Source organism: Cryptotermes secundus, unplaced genomic scaffold (genome assembly GCF_002891405.2).
Source record: "Cryptotermes secundus unplaced genomic scaffold, Csec_1.0 scaffold901, whole genome shotgun sequence".
Classification (NCBI taxonomy): domain Eukaryota; kingdom Metazoa; phylum Arthropoda; class Insecta; order Blattodea; family Kalotermitidae; genus Cryptotermes; species Cryptotermes secundus.
The window spans coordinates 333,221-358,117 of NW_019729906.1; the positions used below are offsets into that span (position 1 = coordinate 333,221).

The window sequence follows — 24,897 nt, forward strand, 5'->3', positions numbered from 1 at the left end:
TTAATTCTGCATTGTATGAATACTGTGAACTTCTGTTAAGCTTTGGGATGCAATTTACAGAAAACGTCCAGGCCAACTGGTAAGAGGGGTATTGCTTCATCATGACAATGCCAGACCCCATACAGCTCGAGCAACCCAGGAAAGAATTCAAGAACTATGGTGGGAATGTCTTGAACAGCTACCTTACACCCCAGACTGGGCCACTAGTGACTTCCATCAGTTTGGTCTGCTAAAATACCACCTTGGTGATAAGCATTTTGTTGATGACAAATGGGTTGATATAGAGATACAAAAGTGGTTGAGGCAACAGTCAAAAGACATCTATGCTGTGGGTTTTGATGCACTGGTAAAGTGATGAGACAAGTGCAGTGCATCAAAGCTGGTGGATGATATGTCAAGAAATATGTATTTTCCCAGGTTCAAATATCACATGTTTTACATGTTATATCCATTTGTGACCTATTTACTAACTCTCCCTTGTAGATGAACTCACACAAACATATGAACAAAGTCAGTACATATTCTGTGCAATGTGCTATGAAAAAGAAGTTCTGGGAAAACTAACTACTTTCCTTTCACTGCATATTGAGTATTTTACATTATACGGACTGCATAGAAAACACCATGTCCAACAGTCCTTATACTGAACCATGTGTATTTGTTGCCACTTAATGTGTTTGCTGAGCTGTTGCATAGCAACGTTAGGGAGGGAGGATGCAGAGACAGCAAGGTGATACCATAAGTCTGATTTCATTTGGGTGGGAAGAGGAAGGAAGTTGGCTAAAAAGGTAACAGCCAACTGAACTTCAACTGAGAAGTGCCAAGTTATTAGCCACCAAAACACAAGCTGCAGAGCTTCCTTTGTGATGCTCTGCTGCAAGACATTTTTAATACAAAGTGACACTTCTAACTTGAGTTTATATACAGAGATCTGATCTTTCATTTAATACGTGTATTAATCCACCTGTACCAAAATTCAGGATCATTAAAAAGTGTAACATTTGAACATTTTTTAAGATTTTGTATCCTTATTATATATAGCAAAATTTCCTTCAATGCAGATTTGATAACAAGCATGAGAAGAATGTGAACTATTATTTTCTGAACATGGAAAATTCAATTATTAATTATTTCAGCACTAAATTTCCTCCAGTTATGGTTATTCTCAGCTGTGTTCGAATTTGCTGTCCAGTTAAACAAATAATTATGGACTGCACTGTTATAATCTGCACATAGAGGCATCTCACAGACATACATTTGGAAAAATTATTTCTTCACTCACCTGAATACCCCGTGGTTGATAGCTACTTGTGCTTGGCACTGTAGTTAGTATCTGTGATGCCTCTAGGTTGTGCCACAAGGTTGCAGCAGTGCTTGCAGCTCTGGAAAGAGCTGCAAGTGTTAGGAGCAACTCTGCCTTCAGTGGAATGGGAACAGAGCAGCTGACCAAGCCTAACAGAACAGTGAGAGGGGCCCAGTTTGGGTTGTCACACAGTGCAACACGAGCCATCTCATCGTTTTCTGAAACAATGGGGCACTATTACTTATATGCACTATGATACAATCAGTAAATTACTGAGTTTTTTCTCTTTTCAGTGTTGAAGTAATTGTCAAAAATAAATCTATCATGGCACACGGTAAAATCACATGATGTATGGAAACTTTCCTCAACTTTTTCACCAGTTGAACTCCAAAAGAGTGAAAAGATCAAGGGGAAGTATGCATGTGTGCATCTCAAATTTTCAAGATCAAATCAAAAAGAGAAAAATCTTCATTTATACTTGAATGTTGATTTTTCTGTCTCAAATTTTGAAAATTTTCAGAAAATGTTTTCACTTTACAAAAACTGCCTGATCCACCACATTCATAATGGTCTCTAATGCTGGCATGAGACAGCCTGTCAACATAGCTTGGCTCTCCCTCACCATTTCTACCATGAGCTTCTTTTAAATACAATGAGTTATAATAATTTTTCATTCAAAAAGGGTCTAATATCAAAAGCGATAAGTAACATACTTCAGTGGATTGTAAAAAAGTACACAGCAATATGCACTATGCTTGCAGAGGAAAAAGAAAATTTTTGTTCTTGTCTAAGTTCTCAGAAATGTTTCCAAATTCTCATCTTGGATAGAAACTCATTTTTAAACATTCCTAAGGAAAGAATTCATCAAAACAGAGCTATCAGAAAAGGAAGATTTTTATACATACATAAAACATGAGAAAGAGCTGTGATACGAAAGCCAGAAGAGACAGCAATTGCTAAGCAATAGCACAGTAAAGGCCGTGCCATAGCTCAAGCGGTCAGTCGCTAGCTTCCCACCGCAGCGGCCTGGGTTCGATCCCGGGTCTGGTCAAGTGGGATTTCTGGTGGACAAAGTGGCGCTGGGGCAGGTTTTCTCCGAGTACTTCAGTTTCCCTTGCCATTCTTCATTCCACCAAATTCTCCATCATCATAATCACCTGGGGCAGGTACAATCGGCCAATCGGCGGCCGCCGTGCTGAGTGGACCCAGCTGGACTCCACCCCCCACTAGTGAATTAATGGCACAATAAACATGCAATGACATCATTAAACAAAGCACCACTGTTACATAATAGCCAATAAACATGCGATGACATCAGTAAACGACTTCGAGATGATACTTCCTGTGTCAGTACAAGCTGAGGCTATATAGAAAGCACAAGTGAGACAAGTTACTTAGCTGAGAGTCGACAGTTGTGTTAATTAGTTGTGAGGTAGTCACCAGCTAGTAACGTGAGCAGAAGAGGTCACTGCTGGGACTCATTAAAAGGCAATGGCTATTGAAGACTCAGGAGACTTAGCATGAGTTGTGGTATGAAGCAGAATGCACAAATTAAGAGACCATTATAATTATTTGTAGTTACAAGTTATAAGCCTTCAATAAATCCAATTACCAATCCAAAGACCATGTCTAGTCACTAATGCGTGATAGCAGGTGTTGTCAGTGCAACTGCTAAACTACACTTGCTTCATGTATGGTTGTTCAAAGAATCCACACTTACCAGCACAATACCTAACTGATTTTCAAAAGAGATATGCTCCTGCATAGTTGTTTATTAGGTGAAAATTCACTGGACAAAAATTAATTTTTCATTTCTTTAAAGGTAATATTTAGAGTTACTGTGGCCTGAGATAATACATACACATTTAAATAACAGTAAGAGAAAGTAACTTTGAGTCTCAAGTATGAGCACATACAGTCTCCAACATCATCCTAACAATGCCAAACAGAATCAGGTACAGCTGATTTGCACACTTCAAAATTAGCATTATGAATAAACCTAATTCACAGACATCTGAAAATCAAGATGTATAATGTGACTGAAACAAATTGGTAAGTCAGTCACTTTGATGCATATTTTTATAGCATCAGACACTGACAAAGAATGACATTCTGTTGAAGTTTCAAAAGAAAAAAGTTTCTTTGTACATAATACAGTACATATATTTTGTGCTCCTCACACAAAGTGAACTTATTAAGGTGAGGCTGGGTTCTTTCATACATTATATCTATATTATAGAAATGATATTTAGTAAATTTTTTACTGGGTGCCTACATTACAAAACATAAATTTAATTTAATTCATATCAGTCCAATATAATTCCTACTTGATATGAAGTTAACTCAATCTTTATCAGTTTTCTAAAATATGGCTAATTATAATGAAAGAAATAAATACACTATAAAATACAGATCTTAGGAACATCTCAAACTCAATTTAAAATATGGTGAATACTTAAATGACACACATGGAAAAATAATTTCTAACCTTATGCAGTGTGATATCTGTAAGTAGATTCTAAAGAGTTCTGACGATGGTGTAAACATTGAGAATTACTGGGTTTTGGGCTTTGTCCAGTGTTTAGTAAACATTTGGTCATCAACTTACAACCGGCTGCACTTACGACAACAAAAAAAAATGAAAAACAAAAGATGATTAAAATGTAAGTTTTTAAAAATAAATTATAAAGATTATAAAAAGATTAGAAAGGCTAAAAATACTGTTAATAAATATATGGCCGACATACGACCAGATCAACTTACAACCTGTCAGTCAGAATGGAAGTCGGTCGTAAGTCAACGACCAAGTGTACTAAAAACTAGAGAACACAATGTTTTTGGAAACTAGATCTGTTTCTGTCCCCAGGTGAGCAGGACACATCTACTCTGTTGGGTCCATTAGAAAGAGTTAACCTCGATCACTGGTCAGTCAACATTGTGTTTTCCAGGTTTTAGAATACCGGATGATGGACGAAGTCTGAAAACCCAGTAATTCAAAGTGATATCTATAGCTCAGCAACAACATATCTGTCATTTTGGGGAATGGGAAAAGTTAATGACTGCAAAACAGCAAAGAATGCACAAGGAAAATAAGGGCACTCCATCGCTTCCAGTCTTACATATTTCAAAGTTTTAAATTTTAGAAGCATTTCTTTAAAGATGTCATTTTGAAATCACAGCAATATAAAAATTATTTGCATTTTCTTATTATTATTTGTGGCCCAGATGCAATGTAAGTGACAAACAAGCATAATTATCACCTGCTACAGCCCGGACCACTGCCAAGACAGCCTGAAGACCCTGGATCTCCTGAGGAGTGATGCCTCGTGGGTAGTTCCTATGTCTGTACACAGTGTCTGTAGCTGGGGGCAGCTCCTGACGTAAATTACTGTAATACCTATGAGCAACGGATATATTTACTTCTGCATGTGTGTCGTAAATTATTCAATAAAGTTGTACTACGTGAACATGCTATGTAGTACTATGATGTGACATGATAGCTAAAAGCCAGAATAGTGGAGCCAGAGTAGAAGTTATTGCTAGGTAACAACTCCATAAACAGGTCCGCATGGAAATGAACATGCACACAACAACAGATCTAACGTTTCTATGTATTGGCAAGGTAAACACACCTCTATAATATATGAATTGTTAGGAAATGGTGTTTTCTGTTGGGTCCCTCCTGAGGCTATATAATCAGGATGTCAGGCCAGCTGAGACAATAACTGAGGGAGTCTATTGAGTCAGTAGTCGAAGATGATTGAGAAGAGATGGTAACGAGATAGTTGGTGTTGCAGCAGAGAATTGGATTGAAAGTTCCAGAGTTGGCAGTTGATGGAGGAATTGAAAGAGTTCAGTTGGGAGTTGAAAGCCCGGCAGTGAAGAGAAGTCTTTATGTGTACTGTAGTACAGTGATATCTGGAGAGTGTGATTCAGTGAGATCATTATAGTTCTTGTGTTAAAATCCGTTGCCAGGAAATGGATAGTGGAGACTGTAATGGACTTATGACACCAGCAGAGATTAGCAGTAGCACTGTTAATTGCCTGTAGTCCCAAGTGGTGTGTATAAGGTGTCAATAAACCCAAGTATCCAATCAATACCCCGTCTAATAGTCACACACCTTCAATACGTGACAATGTGATATGAATGAGAATATAGTCTGAAATGAAAACTGTAGATGTTTAACATTTTTATGTAGTCAAATTACATCTTTAAATTTTTAAGAAAAAATTATATTCCCATTTCACAGACACCACTACCAAGTTTACTCCATAATGTATTCAGTTTTCTGCCACATTCCCCATTCTGGCGAAAAACAGAGATGTCATATACATTAATCTTAATCAATTCAGAATCTTATCTAGTTTCCAAACAATGAAGCAATATTCCTCTTTGGACTATTGATAGGCTCTTATTGCAAAGAAAAGTACAGTAAAACTTGGTTATAGCAACATCGGTTTCTGCGACACCTTGTCTATTGCGTCAAATATTCAATGGTACAAACTAATTCCACATAAAGCAACTGTTTTTATACCTTGCTTAGTACGACATGCACAAATGCATCAACCTCGTATGTAACGTCATTTTCATTCCTGAATTTCTCTGATATCGTGGGAAAGTTCGATGTGTCTGCCCACCCTCACTTTCTCTACTTGCTGATGTGACTGTCCTGGAAGAATACGACCGCGGGCTGCAAGAGGAGCGTGGGTTTTATACAAAAACAAGGGTGTGGGGTGGGACTGCGTGAATAGTGCAAGAGGACGCAGCAGGTTGTTAACTGCATTCCTTTCCTAGAATCTCGTCTAACAGGACCTCACATTGTCTGCTTACCCTATAGTGTTCCTGCCTAAACCCAGAGAAGTGCAGTAGCGAAAACATGGCAATGAAAAGGAAAGTTTTAAGCATTGAAGAGAAAGTTAAAGTGATTCGTGAAATATCGTGTGTACTGTCAGTGAAAAGCGCTGTAATATGTCTTTGATATTACACATTTGGTCAATTCCACGTTAATGTTACGTTAGTCTGTACTTAACTATGTATTTCACTAAAAAATGCAACATTTTAACTCGGTTTTGGTAGATTTTTACGTGACTAACATAAGGCTACTGTGGAAGTGCCCATTTTGGTTACAACGACATTCGTTTATAACGACACTATTTTTAGGTCCCTTTGATGACGTTATAACCAAGTTCTACTGTACTTGTAAAATGCCAACAAGAATACATACCTACAACAGACATATTAAGTGGTCCTCATAAGCTGGATACAAAGTCCAGAAGAGGATATTCTGCACAACAGAATCCCTATTTCATGTTTAACAACATGTTTCTTTGCCATTTAAAATTAATTTCTGTATTTCCAGCTTAATCACCTACGTCAAGTTCCTACCATGTATGGTTTTCCTTTTTTTTGGTCAAAACCATTGCCCCAACACAAGCATTAAATGGAGGTTCAAGTGTAAATGAATAATACATTTATAATGAGGGGAAAAATGTCTTGGAAAGCAGCATCTTGAAAGACAGAGAGAAAGACTGAATAACATAATGTGTTGATGTAGAGGGGAGGATTTAAAGGAGAAATTTATGGCAGTAGTTCTGAACCATCGTGACCTAAATCAAAGAGTTGTTTAGTTTAGATAAATACACTGCTACTGTATCTCATATCACTAGAATATTTGTGCAGACATCTTCCAAAATGTTTAATATGATGAAGATTTATGCATGTCTTAGAATAGTTACCTGTAAGACCAATGAATAAATATTTATGGGGTACCTGTTCAGTGACTGGAAGAAATGATCCCAAGAGACATTCACCGAATTTCCTAGAACATTTTGCTTCAGCAGATTGAAAGCATGCCGAGCAGCCTGTGGGTGTGATGCGAGGCTGCACAACATCTTCATGTATGGCACAAAGAGTAATGGTGGCAACAGATCAGCACACCCACTTACAAACTTGGACAGAGATGTCTGCAGCAAGAAAAGAAAAGAAAAAAAAAACAACTGTCATTTCAATGAGCCCTGCATGGAGAACAAGTATCCAGCACCTGGAAACCTGTGCATAAAATCCTGATGCTGATAGTATTGTGGGGATATGATGAACCAATTTTACATAGTTCACAAGTTTGCATGGCCACCCTTGTTTGTACAGAAGAGGTGCTTCCAATGGCACACTGCTTACACCAAGTTTCACAAAATTGGGCCAATTTGTGCCTATAATACTGATGCCTAAAAGTGAACCAGAAGACCAACATATGGACATATGAAGGTTGTTAAAAGAATCCCAAATAAAGAAAATTCCTTCTTCAGAAAGCCAAAAAAGTTCCATTCTGGTAGCAGTTGCATTTATAATGGGCAAAAACGGTCATTCCAGGAGCATTACAATGAAAGAACAGAAGCAGCACATGAAAAAATAACCACAGAATTTTGGTGTGCCTATCTACAGACACACACACACACACACACATATATATATATATGAAACCATCTGGTGTTTTAAATTCTAAATTATCTCTACTTAAAATTTATTAAATTATTCTCAAACTTTGCATTCAACTTTATAGGTCCTCTACAATGCTAGCAACAATTCATAATGGCAGCAGACCTGTCTGGATGATGAGTGAAAGTGGTATGATGTGGATCCAGCTGAAGTTGGAGGCAAGACAACAGATGAATTCCAATAATCCAATACTAAATCCAAGTTCAAACGCTCAGTGGTGTGGGTGCACCTGTACAACTTAGCTATAGTAATAAGGAGATGTTCATAGTGCCGAGGAAGATGAGATGGTGGCTCCAATCCCTCCTGTTCAAAACAGTTCAAAAAATAATTTTCACACTATAATATGGAAATCTAACATACAGAGACTGAAACTTTATACTTGCATGAACACCACTTTACGTGTATTCTAGTGATCACTGTGCACGAGTGTCTCCAATATTATAGAGTGTGATATTCTATTTATAGGTCACCTATTGTAATTGAAGATTGTCATGGTTTTCAATGGTCATTCCTGACAACTGCCAGGTATATACCTTAAAACAGGCCACAATGACTTTGTTCTACATTCTTTCCAGTTCATTACAGGTGATAACGCTCCCTTCTGACTCTACATAAACATTTAAATAGGCCTACGTACTTTCAATTTAGCCTGAAACCTATGTCCAACATAAAAGAAAGATTGAAGGGGGTGGGGGGATCTTGCTGCATGAAGTCGTTCAAAACTCTACAAACCAAATGCAGTACAATATCCACAGATTACACTGACTGATGTTTTTAAACATTTAGGCTTTTAAGCAGTTGATGTTTCTAGGATGAGGTAAATTCTAACATTTTAGTCACACTGTGCTGTCAGCGAAGCAAGTGACAAAGAGAGACAGAAATATGTTTCAAGATCAGGATGCTAGCAGGGCCTTAGTCAAAAGGCTCTGGCTCCAGCATTGAGGACAGGGCTCTTTTGAAGAACCCTTGTAAAACTGGGGGTGCACAATGGACCTAGCAGTGGTCTGAGTGCTTGGGGTGATAAAAGTTCCCTCCCCATTTCAGTGATCAATACCAAATACCAGAAGCCTCTAACATGAAAAGCTTGCCCAAAGAACCAATGGCATCATGAATCAGTAGCTGTAACTTTGCAAGAAGAGATATTACAGCAAAGGTAACAAATTTGGGAATAGTGAAAGGCTAAATACGAGAAAGAAAGAACCGACTACTGTATAACATATTTCCAGATATTAATTATCTTTCATATGCTTGTAATAACTGTGTGAAATTAATACTAAATTGCACTTTATGTGCAGACATATTTCTTAGTGGGTGGCTGCCTTAGATTCGGAGTTGTTTTCCACTCAGGTAAATATGGTATTTGTGTATTGTTGTTTGCACAAACAGACCTTGAGGTCTATGCTTCATCTTGTCAATTTTGGGACAGAGCCAGCACAATCCTAAATGGCACCCCAGGAAATGAGAAAGTCCCTCCTTCCAAACAGAAGTGGCTCAGATTTCTCAAAATAATTTATGACATAAAATTCCCAGGTACTGCAGTACTGATGAAAGCTTAAATGTTATATGCTCAGAATACTTCTCTTTATCTTGCACCACAGTTATGCTGCATATCTTACATGGGTGTAAACTTGCATGGTACGAGCAGTCTCATCTGCTCTGTTGCGAAGTTCTTTCAGCTTTAGAGGCATCAACACAATAAAGTCAGTCAACAAGCAATGCAGCCGTCTTATATAGAATTCCTGGAACACAAAACAAGTACACAGCAGCATTAAGTGAGAATACAAAAGCAAATTTTTTACTTTTCGTCTTCCATTAGATATAAAAAGATTTAACCACACTGCAAACAGATCTTTTCAGCTAACTACACTGCACTACCCTAAAAAATTTTGAAACTTTAGTCAATATAAACAACCTGGTAATTTAACTTGAAGGTGAATTTTATTGACATTATCATTGTGCTTCTTTCAGTTCCTGTTCTACGAGAACCTCAAATAAAACTTTGTAAAAGCCACATGTGAGGCAGGTCAGGATAATCAATCAAAGATTCAAATCTAGGACCTCCTGAACATAAAACAATGTTAATCACTTAACCACGATGTTCAGTAGTTCATGCTTCTGTTGTGATTGATATTACCATATTTCCTGGTGTATAGGATATGTAGTGGTTTAGGAAGGAGGATTAAAAAGTAAAGTAAAGATATCCCTGTAACAGGCCATGAAGGCCCTTAGGATTGTGAGATGTTGAGGTTCCCACATTTTCTAGATAATCGGCTCATAGATGGTGGTAAGGTTGTCAGCCTTACGCACTGGCCGCCCTTTACCCCCAAGAATATTCCTGGAACTCATTTTTGTTAGAGACTGAGTTGACCCCAGGGCCATAGAGCGGCTGGAAGGATTAGGTGAATTGAAAAAATCCACCTCAAGATTCGATCCCGTGACCTTCTAGCTTGTAGCACACTGCCTCAACCACCTATGCTACCGTGTGCCCCCTAGGAAGGAGGATCACAAATTTTAATTTCTAAAATATCGTTTTTTTTTTCTTCATTTTTCTTGCCTTCTCAGTTAATATATAATTGTGTATTTTCCTCAGAGAGGTGATACTGGGTTTTTGGCTCTTCTTGGTCCATTTCTGCAATACTAATATCTGTGGTGCATCTTGGCAGTAGTGCAATATTATTTCTTTCACCAGGTGCTGAATTTTCAAGTAATAATCCCAGCAACGATGCGTTTTCTTGTACCCAAAAAGCACAAACCCCAAAAGTTAACCGTGGTTCTATTAATCACCTCATTTTCATTACTACTTCCCTTGTATAAAATGCACTGTATTTTTAGGGCTATTAGAGGAGAAGGAGATATAACTTATATAATCAGGTGTATGGTATTTTCTGCTAGGTGCCTAGGTGATTTAATATCATTTACTTGTAATTAGAAGAAATAACGTGCATGCCTTGTGTTTAAAATAAGGAATGGTGAATCTATTTTAGTGCTAATGGAAGTAATAATTCAAACAAACTACATATCTGAATGATGTACTTAATAAGAAATGAGCTAAACCGAATATCATACCTCTTTATAAATGGCCTCATTCTCTAGAATTGTATGATGAAGAAAGTCAAACACTTTCAAGTCAATAGCTGCATCCACAAGCAAATCATCTTCATCAACAATACCTGGAATATTGGTAAGAAACAAAGTTAAATTTCCAAATTTGTAAGGGGCTATTTTCTACCAAAGAACCGCAGTCTGCCCTAATTTGATTTATTCATTCTTAACTGATGTGTATTATGTTCATGAAACAGGTTCCTCACAAAAGAAATTCATACATTTCTTACTGGAAACCAATACCTTAGCTCATGGAAGTACTGGTATATACAAACCCTGAAGTACTGAAAAGGTGAAAAGCAAGCCTTGGAGGATGGGTTAACATGACTGTTGCATACTAGTAGTCACAAATAACATTGGAAGCAAAATTAAAAATTAACTATTCAGGCAATAAGTATCTGTATTGTAACACAGCCAATATGATGCTCTTGTTCAACTTTACATGCTGACAAAATGACAGCCCCTTAAACATTTGACAGTGCAAGATAAGGGCTGTATTGCATATGTTTTAAGATCTCAAAGCATACTGCTGAGTGTTTCAAGAGTGTGAGCAGCAGTATAGGGACAATACCGTTTGAGTTGTGCTTTGTGCTCATTCTGAATCATCAGCCTCAGCCTATCAAGCAGCATCTCACTGAAATGCTAACCATAAATGATCACATCCCTTTCCTGATAATGCTCAAGGATTCCTGTTTGCAAATCTCAAATCAGTGCGAACTTCTGGCTGAAATCTGGACCTCTTTTTTCACATGGGGCATCAGACCTTCTTGTTCTGTACTCATTTAATATTTGCTCTCTGGCTAATAGTAAGGGATCTATGTTTAATCACCAATAATAATGCAACTCCTCGGGCAGATCCATGGCTAGCCTGCAAACGTTTGGCTACCTCATTAGAAATCTCTTGCCGGTTGTCGAGAACTAGCACATGAAGTTGTTCGGTGTCCCTTTCAGTGGTCAATCTGGACAGGCACTCTAATACTTTACCAGTGACACCAGTTTGGTCATTTCTAAACATGTCAATCTATCTGTGCTTTTCTATAGCCAAACATGGTCACCATATTGTGCTGATGATACATGATATATTTCCTCACCTCTGACACCTTCAGTCCCCAAATACATGTGGCAAGCAGAGTGGCCATGTTCATGCCACTAGTATTGGGAAAGAAGAGAACCTTGACGGTCAAATAAGACACTAGAGAAATAGGGCGTTTCCATCCTTATGGCTGTTTGCAGTCAGCAGCAGGGCCAATTGTAGAAAAAGATGTGAACATACTTTCCAGCTTACCTTCTCATGAACATGCATCTGGCAATACCTGCCAGAATTTGACCTGCTGGCCTACAGGTAAAATCATTAGATTCCTATGCTAAATGTCTCTGGTTTGAGACTGACCAAAACCAGCACATACTTTTCCACAAGCTTCCCTCTTACCTCACCTCTAACCAAAGGTAACATTTTGTGAATGTAAAAACACTAGATACCCATTTTATCTGTAGGTTATTTTGTATATACAAGGTGTGGCAATAAAGAACCCGGATTACTTTTATGACTCATTTCCGGCCACGTCATTGACGAAGAGGAGGGTAGGGCATTGACCCTTGGACTTCCCTCTACCGTCACACAAAGTTTCATTCACGTGCATCGGTTAGTCTGGCCGCGACCATTGTTAGAAGCGGATCGTGTTTCTGAGCTCCGTCGGAATAATGCTGAGTGCTAATGCAGAACAACGTGCTAACATCAAATTCCTCACAAAACTTGGAAAATCTGCCACTGAAACTTACAATTTGTTGACAGAAGTATATGGTGATCAGTGTCTATCTCGCACGCAAGTTTTCGAGTGGTTTAAGAAGTTTATGGAGGGTAGGAAAAACGTCGGGAACGATCCAAAATCGGGCCGTCCTCCCACTGCGAAAACTCCAGAGAATGTGGAGAAGGTCGCTAGAATTGTTCGAAGAGATCGTCGACTGAGCATTCGAGCAATTTCTGAACTTACGAACATCAATAAGGAAAGTGTTAGACAGATTTTGCACGACGATCTGGGCATGAAAAAGGTGTGTGCTAAAGTGGTGCCAAAAATCCTTACCCCCCAGCAAAAGGAACATCGAGTGAATTGCTGTGTTGACACTCTTGAAAACATTGAAAATGATCCTGATTTCTTCCAAAACGTAATTACGTGTGACGAAACTTGGATTCTTCAATATGATCCAGAGACTAAGCGACAATCCATGCATTGGAAGAGCCCCAAATCCCCTAGGAAGAAGAAAGCGCGCATGAGCAAGTCCAAATTCAAAGCAATGATGATTGTTTTTTTCGATATCCGGGGGGTAATCTACATTGATTGGGTGCCTGAAGGTCAGACTGTCAATCAGGTTTATTATAAAAATGTTTTGACGTACCTCCGTGAACGTGTGCGACGAAGGAGACCAGACATGTGGAAGAATGCCTCATGGGTTCTTCATCACGACAACGCGCCAGCACACAACGCGCTATCTGTGAAGAGGTATTTGGCAAAAAACAACATTCCAGTGATGGAACATCCACCGTATTCTCCGGACCTAGCACCGTGCGACTTTTTTCTCTTCCCAAAAATCAAGTCTGCGCTGAAAGGGACCAGGTTCGAGTCCGTGGATGCAGTGAAAGCAAAAGCGACGCAACTCTTGAAGAGCATAACACAAGATGACCTGCAGCACTGCTTCCAACAGTGGAAAATTCGCATGGAGCGGTGTAGGGATCGGGGAGGGGACTACATTGAAGGGGATAACATTTCGACTGTCTGATTTTTTTTTAATAAAGGGTTAGAGCATGAATCCGGTTTCTTTATTGCCACACCTTGTAATCAGGTAGCAGAGTCCTCCTAATGGGTGCTCCTACCTCTGGAATGGATTCCTTTATCATTAATGATACAGGCAGAGGCCAGGTAAGTTGAACATACAGTCAACTCTCGATTATCCGGGCTAATGGTGGGGATGGAAGTCACGGTTAATCGAAAACCCGGTTAAGCCAAATTTTATTATACGGGCTGGACGACTGTGAAGGGTCGGAGTTCGAGTCCCGGTAGGGTCAAGAATTTTAACTTCTCCAAATCGTCCAGACCGGCTCTGGGGTCCATCCAACCTCCTATCCAATGGGTACCGGGGGCTCTTTCCCCGGGGGTAAAGCGGCCGGGGCGTGAAGCTGACCACTCACCTCCAACTAGTGCCGAGGTCAAGAAAATTTGGATCTATACATCCACTCCCCCACACGCCTTAATGGCGTAGGGCTTAATTCGTTGAGCAGAGGAACAACTTTACCTTTTACCTTTTAATACCTTCATAATACTATAGACCTACCTGTATTTAAATTTATTCATCCTCATTTCTATGTCATCTCATGGCCTATTTAATACTTTCTTTACATTACACTCAGTATGAATTAGTTATTTCAATCACTGTTCAACAACATCCAGCACTTTTTACGGTCACACTTAACACTTAAAATAATTTAATACTGTCTTTTGCTTTTTCGCGGCATTTTCCTTTTTACGGATATCCGTACGAAGCCTACGTAATATTAGCTTGTCACTTAATAAACTGTCCTCTTCACTCTCAAGATAGTCTAGTAAGGATTCCAAATGATTAAGCGCAGCACCATGTGATACTTTCTTACTGGCAACACTGTCCACCTCTTCCTCATTCTCACTTTCTTCCCGCTCTTCTGGCTGCACCCCCATTGAAGTTACGATTTCGTCACTGCTTAACATTTCGAAGCCCGGTTCACACGAGTCACAGTTAAACCACTCTCTTATATTTTCCTCGTTGACTTCTTCACCACCATGAACTTGGTTAGCCACTTTTGTCAATTTTATGGCTATCTCATTTTCACTGAATCCAGTGAATCCATGGATTTCGTCATCTTCATTAGTGATGAAAGGCATCAGTTTCTTCCATGAATTTTTCAATACAGATGGCTTTACTGTATCCCACGCTGTTGAAATCTCGTATATGGCATCTAATACTGAAAAGGACTTCCAGAAACACGTCAGATCATTGCCTTCATCGATGTACTTTTGTAGCAAATTTGATCTGTAGATTCTCTTCATACTTGAGATAACTCCTTGATCCATTGGTTGGATAAGTGCGGTAACATTAGCGGGAAAATATTTCACAAAAATATTTCCATCATCTGACCTCAGGAGACTTTCGTTAGGATGTGAGGGCGCATTGTCAATGAGGAGCACAGCTTTCTCAGGTAGGCCTTGGGATTTTAGATGGTCACGAACTTGAGGCACGAATTTAAAATCAAACCATTCTTTAAATATCGCTCTATTCATCCAAGCTACTTTCTGGTTAAAATAATGGATAGGCAGACTTGAAGCTACTGTTCCTTTAAAAGAGCGTGGTCTTTTCGCTTTGCCGATAACTACTGGTATTAGTTTGTGTGTTCCTGATGCATTAGAACAGCACAAGACTGTCAATCTCTCCTTACTGGATTTGTGACCTGGAGCCTGTCTTTCATTTTGAAATGCCAATGTTCTGGTTGGCAAGCATTTCCAATAAAGACCCGTTTCATCGGCATTATAGATTTGTTCTGGCAGCAGATTTTCACTTTTCACAAAACTATCAAAATTGGTGCAAAATTGATCTGATGCTGACAAGTCCCCTGACAATTTCTCACCTTGAATACTGATTTCTCGTATTCCATGACGCTGCTTGAAACGTGTTAGCCAACCGGAAGAAGCGTCAAAACTCCCTTCTAGTTCAAGTGCTTCGAAAAAATATTTAGCTTGTTTAGCACAAACTGGTCCTGTTATTGTTGTTCCCTGTGCCCTTAGTTGATTAAACCAGGTCAGCATCGCTTTGTCGAGATCATCGTATGTTGATTTCTTCATGGTTTTTCTCTTCTTCATTCCGCTTGAATTAGAAGACGAAGCAAAGGAAATTAACTCATTCTTTTGTTTTTTCAAATCACGAACAGTTTGTTCTCCAATACCGTATTGCATTGCTAATTGTTTAACTACAGCTCCTTTTTCCAGCTGATTGATAATTTCAAGTTTCTGTTGAATACTTAACACAACACGCTTCCTTTTAAACCCCGACATTTTGCTAACGCACTTGAAGATCTATATTAAGAAACTGATACTTACTTTCACAATGCACTCTCACACTGAGATGGTACCGTTAAATAACCTGGGGCGGTGTATTTGTCCTTGAAACTTTCCAAAAATTCTTGCATTCTTTCACCCCCACCCTAGAACATTGTGTTCGCATAACGGGACGAAATAATGCAGAGCTCGGTTCACACTAGTGCGAAAATAGTGTTAAACTCACCATGTGAAACAAAAGTGAATGAATATTAAACAACATATAAACTTAAAAAAAAAAGCCCCGGTTAAGCCGCAAACCGGTTAATCCGCCCCCGGATAATCGAGAGTTGACTGTATTATAATTCGGGTCATTAACTGCAAAACATTAATCACATATTTCTTACCTTCTGCTGGATGGAGATGTGGGGGTGCCATATGAAGAGTGGCCAAAGCTAGACCCCAGGCAAGATTTGCCAATGCCTGTAGGCCTGAGCATTCCCAACTTCTACCAGAAGGGGACAGTTCACGTATCAAACCTGTGATAAAGTCTGGTTCTGCTATGAGTGGCAATTTCTGCACCAGTTCTGTAACAAGAAATAACAGTCTTATGTTCTACTTGCATTACAAACTTATACACTACACTAGCAGAATTAAGTATGAAGCCTTGGGGTTAATATGTGTACAACAGACTCACTAAGGATTAATAGTTTTCTGTGGAACTCCTGCAAAGTACCATTTGTAAAATGTACACCTCTTTATATTCAAAGAATAAAAAACAATCACAAGAATTTATGCCTATTCTTCTACAAATATACTGAGAGCAGGAGTCATATATTAATAATTAAACAACCTGGTGATCTATGCCGTAATTTGCATGCATTAGCATAGTTGGTTGTGACACTATGCCACAAGCTGACAGGTCAAGGGTTCAACTCCTGATGACCTCTCAATGCAGGCTTTTAATGACTCCAGTAATACAATCTCATTCTAATAGCCACATAATCAAATTCACTTGCCCATAGTCAAAGAGATATTTTTATAATACTCACCATCTATTTCTCTTTTTCCTGTTGCTCTCACTTTGGAGCATATGACATCCACAAAACACTTTGTTTCACTCCAGTTTTTTAATCCTCTAACAGTTAGTAGGACTCTTTGAATGGGGGATCAGCCCATCGCAAGGTTGCTACCTTCGCAAACACAGACATACTTTATAGCGTGCTGCCACTGTGATTGACACTCACCGCCAGTCACTGTCAATTCATGGTAAGTGAATAAGCATATTTCTGGAGTCCTGACTATAAAAAGATGGAACAACATTCAAGTTTCAAATGATATCACAGACTTACTTTCTCCATCCTCTCGTCGCTGAAGAATGCTCAAATCGAGGGCATACATCAAAGCCATTACCAGGCCAAGGGTCACACTATCAATCCCTCCTGCAGCATCTTCCTCCAGAGTTGTAGTTTTCAAATGATTTATCAACCTGTAAGCATGATTAAAAATTTGTCTGGGAACACCAATAACAAAGATGAGAGGATCACAAAATTAAGAGAATGATCAATCCTGCAAATTTTGGAAAAGGAGTGAAATGTAATCTACTACAAGGCAAGAACATAAATTAGAAGTTTTAAAAAAATAATGTGCTCAGGGTAACAATTGGACTTAAAATATCACCAAGAAGACAGAAGGAAAGCATTAAGATAGATCTTAGGGAAACAGGTTGTAAGAATGCAGGTTGATGAAATTGGCTCAATACTGTGTAAAATGACAGGCTTTGCATAAGACATTCCACTAACATAAGTTAAATAATTAATGTGAAATTTGTATTAATCCATAACAGCATTGCAATAAACATGTTCATGCACTATTATTTTCTAATGCATTATAGGTACTTCATATGGATATTTCTAAGGTTGAGCTGACAGTGTACTCAAAATAAATTACTAGAGAGAACTGGACAAAACATTTTATATTTTAAAACCAGTATTTAATCTAAGACTTATATACTTGAAGGTAGGGTCCTTGGGGAGACCACACTGGGCTGCCCAGTAATAGACAACATCTGCAAGTGTCTGCCGAATGCCTAGAAACAAGTCTTCCACTTGACGGTGATGACGAGGACCACCAAGTGCCCGGTTCTGCTGCAGTAACTCAATCTCCTTTGACAGGTCCAGTGTTTGCAGCAACTCTGAATGGAATACATATATATAAAAGTATATTTTTTCCCAATTGTGTGAAATTTTCAATGAAACAAATATAAAACCTGTTTACTGAGAAGTTTTAAATATAATGTGATTTGTGGTTTTCATAGTGGCAGAAATTTGGGTCCTTTTGTGTTTTGATACTGTGTAGTCTCACTGGAAGTTACAGATGTTCTGGAGGAATCTGACACCCCTGTCTTCAGGGTAGAAGTGAAAATGGAGACAGAAGGCTTTTTGAAAACACTGTAACTACCTATGAGACTACACATCATAATGCAGAACACTGCAATTTAAATACAATATAGTACTTTATATCAGAGAACAATTTTCTGTGATATAACACTGTGTAGTGAATTCATAGCCAATTGACAGTTTGGAGGAACATATCACCTGCACCATATGGGTCAAAAAATAAACTCTGCTTGCCACCTGCTTTCATGCTGGTTTCTTGCTTCTTCGACCCTGAAGACTGAGGCGATATGTTCTTCCAAAATGTCAGTGGACTTTCAATGGACTACAAAGCGTTATATCCCAGAAGATAGTATTCTTCATAACCACCGCTATAAACCTCAAATCCTACATATTTCATAACAGTTCACAAACATGTAGCAAGTAGTTCATAAAAATTAATATATGTTTCTAACTGCATATTTCAAAATTTCCTGTTCTTAGATGCCTTGCTCCACATTTGCACCTTGTACCTTGCTATGATGTCCACTATCCACAGTATGTAACAATGGCTTCTTTTGGGTCAGGGCAGGAGAAAATGAAACTCTTCTACTGAACCGCAGTAAAGGACTGTCATACAACGGATTCACACATTAAGTTGAAAAATCAACACATTGAAACCTACAGATTAAAATCTCATCCCTATCACTCGGCTAACCACAATAAGCAGTACAATCGAACTAAAACACTTAGTTTCCTCAAAAGAGGTTCAATACTTACAACAGCAAGTTTTCATTGTTTTATTTTCATTCATGTACAGAAATGTAACTTAAATATACCAGCCAAATAACAAAATCAATTCTCCTTGAATCCTGCAGTATGCTTCTTAAAAACACCTTTGTGCTAACCACCAGTCTCCATTTAGCGACCTGAGGCAAGTGCGCCAGCAGATTTCTGACACCCGCCTTGTAAGTTTATAATTCTCCGTATTTATTAATTTATGTATATGACACTGTACAACTGGCATAAGAACTGTTACTTTTAAAATATCTTAGTAAATGCCTGATACATTGGTATTTGAACTGAACTCATCACACTACCGAATTTAAATACATTTTAACAGAGTACTGCATGTTTATGATTAGCCTTCTATTAACTTTCCAATGAGAAACTTTACACTGTGCATCTCAAATTAATTAGTCCATCTTATTGTAGATGGAAGAGGTACTCACATATGAAACATTCAACAGATATAAGATAATGAAGATTTCTATTGTGGTTTTCTGGGTTATGCTACCATGCACTCCAGTAGATGGGTACCAGCAAAATCCCGTAATATGAACTAACCTCAGAAAGCTTCAAAATCCAACTGCTCCACTTACCTAAAATCTTATTGATGAGGCCATATTCCATAAGCTCTTGGGTGTACTGAGTAATGTACGTCACCACTTCTTCAGAAGACTCTAAGGTCCAAGAGATGCCTCTCCGGGCCTGAACAAGTGCACGAAGTGCTGTTGTAATTGATTTACGGCCATCATAATATAGCAGTACTGCTACCAAACCACGTGTCAGTCCAGGATGATATGGCATTTGTTGTTGGGCTTAGAAAAAGATATACCTGTATTATTTTAAAACTGCCTTTTGTGTCCCATAGGAAGTTACTTTCATCTTGACAATGTTCATAATATCATTCACAGTAATTCGTTTCTGATGGCAACAGTACATCTCACCAACACTTTTTCCATAAAACAAAAATAATGTATTTAAAACATGCAGCTAAGTTCTGAGAATAAGACTTCAAATTAAGAAAATATGTAGCCACATGGATGGTTTCTGCATGTAAATTCAGCATTTCCTTTTTACTCCCTCCCTCCCTCCCTCTCTCTCTCTCATTTGAAAGCACGCACAAACACTATACACAACAAAAATTCTTTAGAATGATTTACTGGTAGTGAATATGTTATAAACAAAATTACTTCTGTTACTTAGTGCACCTTTATGAAAACACTGGGACTTAGTACTAAATTTCTGATATACAAACAGAAATATGAGATTCATATTCATCCAAGAAACATTTGTCCTATTTCTAATGTTATATTTTAGCATCCTGTTGCACTGATTTAAGTCCATGATTTATTTAAACCGTCCTGCAGTGCATACACTCATTTATCTCCTTCTCTCCCCCGCACTACACGCTTCGGCACAATAATGTCATCTTCAGGTGCTTACTTATCCACGCCAAACTAGTTCACTGCATGCCTTGTTCTCATATTAAAATAACCAAAATATGTATCTATCATATACATTGTCAAACGTTAAAAATATTAAAATTGTTCAGGATACCACATCACTACGTCGCACCTCACTACGCCAGTCACGCCCATTCTCCTCTGTTGGAGCACTCCTTCACTATCTTGTGTGTGTTGTGCTTTTGTTGTGTCTTGCTCCTGTGACTGCGTGTGTTATACTGTCAGTATACTGTCACAACGTAGCGATGTGGTATCCTGAACAATTTTAATATTTTTAACGTTTGACAATGTATATGATAGATACATATTTTGGTTATTTTAATATGAGAACAAGGCATGCAGTGAACTAGTTTGGCGTGGATAAGTAAGCACCTGAAGATGGCATTATTGTGCCGAAGCATGTAGTGCGGGGTAGAGAAGGAGATAAATGAGTGTATGCACTGCAGGACGGTTTAAATAAATCATGGACTTGTCCTATTTATTTAAAAAAAGATAAGTTGTGGTGGTGGCGGCAGCAGCAGTAGTGCACCCATGTGTATCAGGGAGAAGTTCTGTAGATGGGTGTGCATGTGTGGTGGCAGGTGGCATCTGTAGCATGATTAAAGCAGAATCAGCTGGAAAATTGTAAAGAACTGGAGGGACATTACTTTGAAATTCTAGGTTGCTAACATCTGCAGCTCTTGAAATAAATTTTTAAAAAATTAGTCTCTAAACTTACTTGCCTGACCTATTAACGCTTCTTGTGTTTAGGATATATACAGTAGTCCAGAACAATCATTAACTAAAATTTAATGCAAAGACAGGACAAGTAAAAAAAAACAAAACAACAGTTAATGGCTTACCAGTGCAAAGAAGATCCAGAGCCATATACTCATTCAGTTCATACATATCTGATATGATGATTGCTTCATCCACCAGTTCTTTAGACAAAATCTGATGTCCAATGCCAGGAAATGAAATGCCTTCAGTAATCCCTTTGCGCAATTCCTCACGACTCTTGGCACTCTTTGGCTAAAAAGAAAAAAACTGTAACTACTGACTGCATATTTCACAAACAAAACAGAGCAGACACACTTACCCTTTCACTTGCCAGGCAAGCAGCTTGATTGATTGATTGATTTATTTATTTCGTCACTGTAGATCATTGTACATGATATATGACAAGTCAAGTTAATTCTGAATATTAACAATTTGATATATAAGTAGATTAAAATTACAATAGTTACAATTTTACTGCTGATTACAATTTAGAATTGGTTAGATATTCTTATTTGTGGAGAATTTGATGGAATGAACATTGGCAGGGGAAACCGAAGTACTCGGAGGAAACCTGCCCCAGCGCCATTTTGTCCATCACAAATCCCACTTGCTCAGATCACAGTGGTGGGAAGCCAGCGACTAATCGCTTAAGCTATGGCGTGGCCTTAGAATAATGATATTGATAGCTAATGTAATGTTCTCAGCAGACTGATGCCCTTCTTGATGGCCTGGTATTCTCGATCTCTCTCTGAGCGGCCTACGTAGACGTCCCTCCATCTCATGATGTCCTTTCTATCACATCCAACCTGGTGTCTTGATTCCTTTAAGCAGAAGAGAACTGCGCAGTATACATTCATAGCATGCTGGTATATGCTCAACAAGTCACTTATTCTTGAATTATCTGGTAATATTGATGTTAACTAGGATTTATCCCCAAACAAGAAGAACTCATCTATACTATAAAAACAATGTTCAAGTAGAAATGTTTTCAAAGTCTTTTTAAATTTGTATAGTGCTGGTATGTCCTTTATATATTGCGGCAAGTGGTTTAAAAGACGAAGTCCAATATTATTGAAGTTGTTTTTACACAGACTCGTCCTACATGGAACTATGTATAAGTTGTCTTTTTTTCTTGTATTGTGTGAGTGTACTGCTGAATTAGTGATGAAAACATTCAAGTTGGATTTCATGTAAACTAATATTTCATATATATACAGACTTGGTAGAGGTAATATATGTAACAATTTAAAATATTGTTTGCAGCTGGTTGTTTTTTGTATTTGCATTATAGTTCTAATAGCTCTCTTTTGTATCTTAAAGATCATTATTAAGCTTATTAAGCTTCCACTCCGACCCTGAAAATGGAGGCATTATGTTCCTCCAAAACCTTGGTAAACTCAAAATTACATGGCATCACATTCCAGAAGACAGCAGACCTCACAGTCACTGCCTACACACCCTCAAATCTCACATCTTCAATCCATCAAATTCTCCACAAATAAGAATATCTAACTAATTCTAAATTGTAATCAACTGTAAACAACTGTAACTATTGTAATTTTAATCTTACTCATATATTAAATTGTTAATTTTCAGAATTAACTTGACTTGTCCTATATCATGTACAATGATCTACAGTGACGAAATAAATCAATCAATCAATCAATCAATCATAAGTTATAATGGGTTAGACGGGGAATGGAGATGATATCTTCAACAAATGAACACATGGAAGATCAAGGAAAGGATGGAAGGACAGTGAACAAAAGTAGATTGGGAAATATGAAATATAGTGAAGGTTGGTTTTGATTTATTTTGAAAACATAACCTCAAAGGTTCATACACTTACCAATTTAGAATTTTCAAACACGAAAGACTGTTTCATAAAATACGTGTACACATTTTACAAACTATTACCATACTGAATTCTACACATCTAGCTTTGACAGTTCATTAGCCTTCAAAAACATCAAATTACAATTTTGTGCAATTAGAGTCAGTATTTTCCAACATAAATAGAAAGAAGTTTCAAAATTTGCAGGTCATAAATTGCCTTCATGTCAAATGTTATATGCACAGCTCCAAAATTCCATCAGTTAACCATCATAAAATCAAAACCAAATATTCATAAGTGTGGTTGAAAAGTTATCTATTGTACAAATCAGACGCTTGATTTTCTCAGGACAATCTATTAAGAATAGAGGGCAGATGATATACACAGCAGTCCTCCACCAACTGCAGTTTTACCAATCATGAATTTGAAGTATAAAATCTTCCACCTGTATCCAATTTTGCCAGATATGGTATTTGTTTCTGTGTACCCACGGTTTTTATTTGGAAAGCACTGGTAGTAGTACACACCATGAAACACACAATTGCTGGGAGAACTGTAATGGCATCTCGCCAAGCAGGCTGGGAGTGGTAATGCTCCATGCTTGTGTTTGCCCAGGACACCAGCTATCCTGAGGTTTTGCTCAGTCCTTGAAAACAAATGCTAAGATAGCACCTCAATTAGGCCATGACCACTTTCTTCCAAATCCTTTCCTATTCAAAGCTTTATAGTCTACATGTTGACAGCATCAGAACAAAGCCAGTTTCCAGCTTCTAGCTTACCAATGTTGTGCATCATTTTGTGACTTTCTAAATTTTATATCTAATGTATTTTTAAACATGTTATTACATACAGCTTGTGTTTAGAGATGGAAGAGACAATCTCGTTAGACTTTAATAATGTTAATAGGATTTTTGCACTAACTTTGCAGACAAGCGGTGGTCACTTGGTCAGTATAGTTCGCTTGCAGACTAAAACCATGGAGTTTGTTTGTTTGTTTGTTTTGTGGTTTCCCTAATCGCAAATTTCCTGCCAGGCATTCCTCTTGTCAAATGCAGTTTCACCATCTGTGATGCAGTTCAGGAATGTAACACCTACAGCTGAAGAGGGATTGCTGCATGTATGTAAAACAAAGGCCCTCATGTGTGTTGATCAATGCATGTGAATCAGTCACAAATACTGAGTAACCTTATGCATGCAAAGTGACTGGAATCAGAAATGACAGACTGTTCATGTACTATCACTATGTAGCATGACTGTAGAAAAGTTGTCTTACTGGATTCTTAAGCAGGGCGATGAAATTCTGTTTGTGTTTCCGAAGGATACCTTCCACCTGCTTGAGTACACCTTGAACAGGTCTGGAAACAACTGCTTCCACTATAGTCTGCAACTCTTTAAATGGAGTCCACATGTCCTCACTCTTTGCCATTTCTTAAATAAAAACAAAATTACTCTTAAAACAAGGTTAACTCTATATTAGGCTAATAGAAAAAAATTATAAAAATAAATTGCTATGAAGGTCCATATCATTTTAAACTCCTTACCGGAACCATGTCTAAATTCAGGTTTTCTTCTGCTTTCACTATCTTCCCAGATGTTAAAACCAATGTTAACTAAAATTATACTTTCATATTTAAAATGTTAGACTGTAAGTAAAGTTGAACTGTGTAGTGACACTGTGTCACTACTGTAAGTATCGTTACAGTGAATGATTTATTCAGTAATTCA

At 38.0% G+C, this 24,897-nt stretch overlaps 1 protein-coding gene across 2 annotated transcripts in view; it reads right to left on the reverse strand.

The window, feature by feature from the left end:
• The window catches only part of LOC111865806 (nuclear pore complex protein Nup205), a 69,866-nt gene that overhangs the window by 44,021 nt on the left and 948 nt on the right, over positions 1–24,897 (reverse strand). For both annotated transcript variants that reach the window (XM_023854127.2, XM_023854126.2), the window contains exons 2-13: positions 24,446–24,600; positions 21,422–21,590; positions 19,713–19,931; positions 17,969–18,149; positions 17,308–17,444; positions 16,363–16,542; positions 10,863–10,966; positions 9,413–9,535; positions 7,902–8,099; positions 7,074–7,267; positions 4,564–4,700; positions 1,283–1,521 (exon numbers count right to left, since the gene is read on the reverse strand). In XM_023854127.2, the coding sequence (XP_023709895.1) occupies positions 1,283–1,521; positions 4,564–4,700; positions 7,074–7,267; positions 7,902–8,099; positions 9,413–9,535; positions 10,863–10,966; positions 16,363–16,542; positions 17,308–17,444; positions 17,969–18,149; positions 19,713–19,931; positions 21,422–21,590; positions 24,446–24,598 (2,034 nt within the window). In that variant the 5' untranslated portion in view covers positions 24,599–24,600. The remainder of the gene's footprint in view (positions 1–1,282; positions 1,522–4,563; positions 4,701–7,073; positions 7,268–7,901; positions 8,100–9,412; positions 9,536–10,862; positions 10,967–16,362; positions 16,543–17,307; positions 17,445–17,968; positions 18,150–19,712; positions 19,932–21,421; positions 21,591–24,445; positions 24,601–24,897) is intronic.